Below are 6292 nucleotides of genomic sequence, written 5' to 3'. Positions count from 1 at the left end.
TTTGTGTTTTTTAACCCTTGTGCTATCTTAGATGACCCCCCCCCCCCCCCCCTTCCATTGACGTGTTCTTCCTACCATGACAAAGGTGGATAAAGGTGGAAAGATTTCATGTAATCCATGGACACCAGTGAAGATCACAAATCATTGAAGAAAAAAGGTTCAGAGCACTGTCTAGTGGGTCTAGATGACCCAACTCCCAATGTTAAAGTGCCTAGGATAGCACAAGGGTTACAGCTTTCTTTATTAAATTCACAGCTTCGCATAGCTGCTGCTGCTGGAGGACAATTCATCTGCTAAAAATGAAAGCTTAGACTCAAATGTATTAGCTTTAAAGTTTAAAAATTGGAAATGTTTGCTGCCTGCAGCTGCATCTACACATTTTCAAATATGACAGTACTAGCCTTCCACTTGGCGGTGCTGTTGCCTACTTTACATATTTGTAAAAAAATTGACACTGAAAGATTTGCCAAACATTTGGTGTAATATTTAGAGACAAAACTAAAGAGTTAAAGTAAACGATGCATAAATTCCTGTTTGTTTTTAGAATGGAAAATGTTAATGTTGGACTTTAAAGACTAAATTGTTACTTAAATTTCAGGGAGAGAAAAAATCTATGACACTTTGATATAATTAAAGAGGACTTTGAATGAATTAATAAATTTTCCTTTCTAAATGTTTTGTATAAGTGTTGATTGATCCGGGTAGAGAAGAAGCAGCGTGATATGTGGATCTATTTCTGCCAGACTGAGTTAAAGTCAGCCCGACAATAGCTGCTAATGATGAGATGCTATGTGATCTTTTATCATCCATGTAAACTATTCAGACATGTCAACATAATTTATTGAAGCAAATTGCTGCCAGGTTTTTATAATTGGACCTTTAGAGAGAATCCTCATTCAAACACTCCCTTATGGGAGCTGATGAAGAAGGAGTAAAGCTCGCTGGACTTCACCAACAAGACCTGTCGGAGAAATTTCCTGAACTGACAAGTCAGCGCCTTGTTTATGTTAGGAGGAGGCATGACCTCTCAACTCATTTCCTCTGTTGATTTTTTTTTTCTGTGGAGGAACTTGAAGAAACGCGAAGCAACTGCTGCCTTTACACAAAAGCTCACACATGAGCTCTGCTGGAGAAGGAAGCAAAGCTACCTGATGGCTAAAAAGCAGCCGTCCAGTTCATCTAACCAATGTGACTCCCACATGTTTGTCATTTGGTAGAAATGCAGATTTGTTGTTCTTAGGCTTCATTTGACACAATATTGTGATTCAGTGCAGTTTTGACACCAACACTCCTCTTTCTGATTGCTAAAGTAATTAAAATGAGGAATTTTCCAAAAAAAAGGAACTTATTGTGCATAAATAATGGTTAGCTTGATAGTTAAAGTGTCAAAACAAAAAAGTGTGTTTTATAAATACAGATTTAGGAAGAATTTTACTTTTAGTTTTTTCTGTATTCAGCATTTTTAGACCAAATACTTAAATATTAAAAATCTCCTGTGCTCAGTTCAGCAGATAAGACAGAACACACAAAATTATAAAATATAAATCAGGAGTGAACTGGATTACGCATTCAAATCTTTAAAAAAAAGATTAATTTCTATATATTTTTAGTTATTTAGAAAATTTTAGTCAGTTTAGTAGTCTTTTTTTCTATTCATCTTAGTCTAATAATTTCAGAATTTTCTTTTATTTAAACGTGTCTTTTGCTCAGTAAAACAAACAATATTTTTTCAAATTCTACCAGCATAAGTAAACATGTGACTAGATTTAAAGTATTTATTAGTTTTAAAATTTCAATAATGTTATTCTCACTCTTTCCGATATTTATTTACCAAAAAAGGCCACTTCTCCCAGGATCAACTTACAGGGAGCCACAAGGCCCCCGACATAACTCAACCCCCACCCCCCACCCCCCCGGTTCTGTCCTGAGAAAAGTTCACTTTTCTAAAGCTTTTGGGTGTTTCTTGCTTTGTGACTAAATTTAAACCAAATCTTCTAAAATTTATAAGTATTAAAAAGACTCCAGATGAGGGTTTAAAGTTACGCACGCGCAAACTCTGACCGGTTTTAAGCCAAAGGGTAAACGGACCACACACTGGACGAGTGAAATTACTTTTCCACGCGCCACAAAGGGTAGCGGGCTGCACTTACAAGTCTGTCCCTCCTGTCTCAAATCCTAATTAGAAGCCTCCGGCATAAAACAGACCACGTTTTAAAAACAGATCTCATTAGAAACAGCTTAATCTGTTAAATTTTAGCATTTAGACCCAAATGCATAATTTATCAGTTGAAGAATTAAACAAAGCAAAATAAAAGGAGATTCAGTCAATAAATAAATTACATCATGTGGCTTCTTTAGTTATAAAACCAACGTTTCAATGACAACAAAAATAATCCATAAAAGTTATTTTAATTTCAAAATAAAATCTTCTATCAAAGGGTGAATTATACATATGTACATCCTTGTAAAATTTCATATACAAATTCACAGCATTTCTACACCAATAATTATATAAATACACTTTTATGCGCATATGCAACCCGTATGAGACAATCAGTGTGTTAAGGCATTGGACAGAGAGTAGGGCTGAGCAGCTCAGCAGCTGCATGCAGGCGGGGCGTGGATGTTTAAGACACAGCGGTTCTTCACAGTCGCAGGGGAGACGCAGCAGCGGGGAACGACAAGGGGATCTTGTCAGCTGAGCGCATTTATTTAAAGCCCAGATAAGACACGGGATTCTTCGTGCCAGGTACATTGTTCTGCTGCTGGCAGCCTCATTATTCAAGGAGAGGCCATTAGGCGCTCATTAATGTGCTAATTACAACACGCTGATGGACAATCCAGACAGTTAGTCAACCTCTCATGCTCATTCCAAGTCCCAACATGCACGTCCTTTGGATAAGGCAAAAAGAAAAAGCTGGTGACCAAACTAAATTACTAAAACTTAATAATTTACTAAATAAAAACATTCATTCAGTCTTTTTCAGGCCATAAAGAGCTGATAAGCTTCTGTCTCTCTTTTTTTTTCATTAAAATGCCCCCCTCATGGCTCCTGCTCAAACCCGGGACAGTGACATCTGTTTGGGGCAGGAGACGGAGCTGGCTGTGCCGGACCTCCACGTCAGCCCCGTGCTAACGTCGCTGTACATGGAGCTCGCGGAGGCTTTGCTGCCCCAGCAGCAGCGCCTGCAGAAAGTCCTCCACGTGTCCAACGTCTTCCCGGACCAGATCCAGGCCCCCGACGTGATCCCCACCAGCAGACACATGAAGTACTTGAGCATGAACACGGCATAGTTCGGTCTCTGCTTGCTCGGCTCCGTGGCGCACGTACAGTTGTGCGTAATTTCCCACGCTTGCCTGTTGTGCTGCTCGTAAAAGTAACAGGCCACGATGACAGTGGCCGGGACCGTGTAAAGAACCGTGAAAACTCCGATCCGGATAATCAGCCGCTCCAGCTTGTCGGTCTTGGTCCCCCCCTGCTTGATGACGCTTCTGATGCGGAAGAGCGAGACGAACCCGGCCAGCAGAAACATGGTGCCGATGACCAGGTAGATAACGAGCGGCGCCAACACAAACCCCCGTAGGCTGTCTAGGTTCTGGTTCCCCACATAGCACACCCCCGCCACTGAGTCCCCGTCCACCGAGCTCAGAGCCAGAACTGCGATGGACTTCATGCTGGGGATAAGCCAGGCCGCCAGGTGGAAGTGCTGCGAGTAGCTGCCAATTGCTTCATTGCCCCACTTCATTCCTGCAGCGAGGAACCAGGTGAGCGACAGGATCACCCACCAGATGGAGCTGGCCATGCCGAAGAAATAGATGAGCAGGAAGACGATGGTGCATAGCGCAGGGCCCGTTGTTTCGTAGTGGATGTATCCTGCGCCGTTCCACATGTTGCACGCCACTTCCTCGTGCCCAGCGACTAGTCTGACAATATAGCCCACGGACACGAACATGTAGCAGGCGGACAAGAAGATGATAGGCCGCTCCGGGTACTTGAACCTCTCCATGTCGATCAGAAACGTGGCCACAGTTGTGAAAGTTGAGATGAAGCACAGGATGGACCACAGGCCGATCCAGAATGATGTAAAAGTCCTCTCCTCTTGCGTAAAATATGGGTTGTAGCACGGCACGGCACAGTTTACGATCTGCCCCGTTCGGACGCGGTTGTGCAGCGGGTGTCCTTCGCTGGACACAGGCACCATAGGCGCGCGACAGGAGCAGGCCGCCTCACACGGGGACCCTGCAGGTTTGTGTTTACCTGGGAAGGTGCGACCGTAGGGGCCCTTCCTCTTGTTGTAAGGCTTCAGAGGGCGGTTGGTCGGCTTAGCCAGCGCTGGGGACACGGTAGTGGTCTGGCTGCTGTAGTCCATGCACAGCGAGTCATGGTTGCCTTGCTCCGGCAGCAAGTCGCACCTCATCCGGTCCGGCCAGGGAAAGCCGTACTGCCTCATGAGAGGAGCGCAGCCGGCTTTGGCGCGCTCGCACACGCCCCTGCACGGCGGCAGCGGCTTCTTGTAATCCTCCAGACAGATCGGTGTGTACATGCTGCACAGGAAGAAGCGCAAGTCCGGGGAGCACTTTATCTCCACAAGGGGCCAGAACTGGTGCACCTCCAGCCCGGCTTCGTCCTGCGTGTCGTGGTGAAACTTGTTCGGCATGTGGGTGTAGTTGTAGCCGATACCTTTACAAAGAGGAACGGAGATCTCCTGACACTGCAGCTCTTTGGCCGCCAAGCTGCGCGTCCCGTGCAGGATGAGGGTAACCAGCACGCACCACGCAGAGGTCATCCTCTCCATCTCTGGCTTGTGCGCACAAACAGTCCCCCCCACCAACAAAAAGTGGCAGCGAAGTTGTGCTTTGCAAGCAGGCTGGAAGTCCGATCAGTCTCGCAAAGCCCGAGCACTCATGTTTCTGCGCCAACAGCTTCTGACACTCGAGCTGCGCGTAATTTCCATAAAAAGTCGTGCGTGGATCCTGCCTGCCCCGCTGCGCGTCTTTGTGTGGCACCTTGTTTCGCTGTGCACACTTGTGAATTTGAAGGGCGGTTCCGCTTTAAAACGGAGAATGAGGACACTCCCTCCTCTGCGCGCGAGCAGGGAGGGGGTAACAAACCCACTCAATCAAGAGTTCTTTCTGCTGATGTTTGTTTAAAATATTTACCCCGAAGTAATGGTTGTAATTAAAGGACATTGTTTACATTTACGCACTCAATTTTGTGCGTAAAAGCGCATCAACACACTCTGAATGGAAGCCGTTTGGCTCCAACAGTGAATTGACAGCTCGGAGCAAACAGCTTTTTGGGAGGAAGCATATTGAACCAAGAGAGGACTCCATCTAACAAATGTTTTCTAAAAATGTTTTTTTTTTAAATACATTTTTAAAATGACTGAAAGATGTTAAGCCAGATCAGTAGTCACTCTGCCTCCGTAGAAAAGCCAATAAATTTGAAACCAGGTTGAACTTTAAGATCTAAAATGCTCAGTTTCATAGACCGACTCCAATAAAAACGATGTTTTTCGATTTTTACAATTTTCCTGTAGCATTAATTTTATGAATCTATGCTATGTATTTCTTTATTCAATTGTTTGTTAATCTAGAATGAAAAAAAAAATCTATGAAAAATACCTTATTTGCTGACAAAGAAAATAGGCTGCCTGGAGCTCCTCTCCATTCTGAAGCATCCACTTGTAGACTAGATTCGTGTACATCTTTGATTTCCCCGTCTGAGCAGGCATTTGGCTCAAAACTGTAAGGCTGGATAGTTGCAACATTGCTCACAATTTTTGCTGCATCAATACTGTTGGGGCTAAAAGCTATAGCAGGAGAGCTTGCAAACAGATGGGTGCCTTCCATCTGTGAAACCAGGGTTTGAATCTTGGCTGCTCCCTATTCCATTCTCTGCTTCTGTGCTGGTCCCAAGCCTGGATAAATTGAGAGGGTTGTGTCAGGAAGGGCATCTGGCATAAAAAAAAACATTGCCAAGTTAACCATGCGACTCATCCTTGAAAGAGAGGTTGTTTCGCTGTGGTGACCCCTGATGGGAAAAGCTGAAAGAGGAAGATACTTGCTCCTTTAATTTGTGCATTTCTTGTATGTTTGTTTTTCCAAGATTTTAAAACTTTGAATTTATTAATAAACAGTTAACATCAACATAAAAATTGTAGCATTTTCCAACAGTTCTGCCTCCTTTACGACTAAGCCGTTTACTTAGCATTTAACTCCATGATCAGACAAATATATGTTTTCCACAACAACGGAGAGTTTCCCCTGGATGAGTTACAGCTCTTTAAAA

General features: G+C 44.0%; 1 protein-coding gene across 1 annotated transcript; it reads right to left on the bottom strand.

Annotated features, from left to right (window-relative positions):
* Positions 1-2393: 2393 nt before the first annotated feature.
* LOC101155718 (frizzled-8) lies at positions 2394-5605 on the bottom strand. Its single transcript, XM_004078557.5, has one exon. It carries the CDS (start codon positions 4794-4796, stop codon positions 3057-3059), a length of 1740 nt encoding a protein of 579 aa, XP_004078605.1. The 5' UTR covers positions 4797-5605; the 3' UTR covers positions 2394-3056.
* Positions 5606-6292: the final 687 nt, after the last annotated feature.

The sequence above is a fragment of the Oryzias latipes genome, chromosome 17 (assembly GCF_053564925.1).
Source record: "Oryzias latipes strain Hd-rR chromosome 17, Olatipes_Hd-rR_3.1".
Lineage (NCBI taxonomy): Eukaryota > Metazoa > Chordata > Actinopteri > Beloniformes > Adrianichthyidae > Oryzias > Oryzias latipes.
This window is presented reverse-complemented; position numbering and strand designations above follow the sequence as displayed.

Bases quoted from the DNA above. Each gene is read 5' to 3' on its own strand.
- LOC101155718 (XM_004078557.5), bottom strand. From the start codon at position 4,796: ATGGAGAGGATGACCTCTGCGTGGTGCGTGCTGGTTACCCTCATCCTG.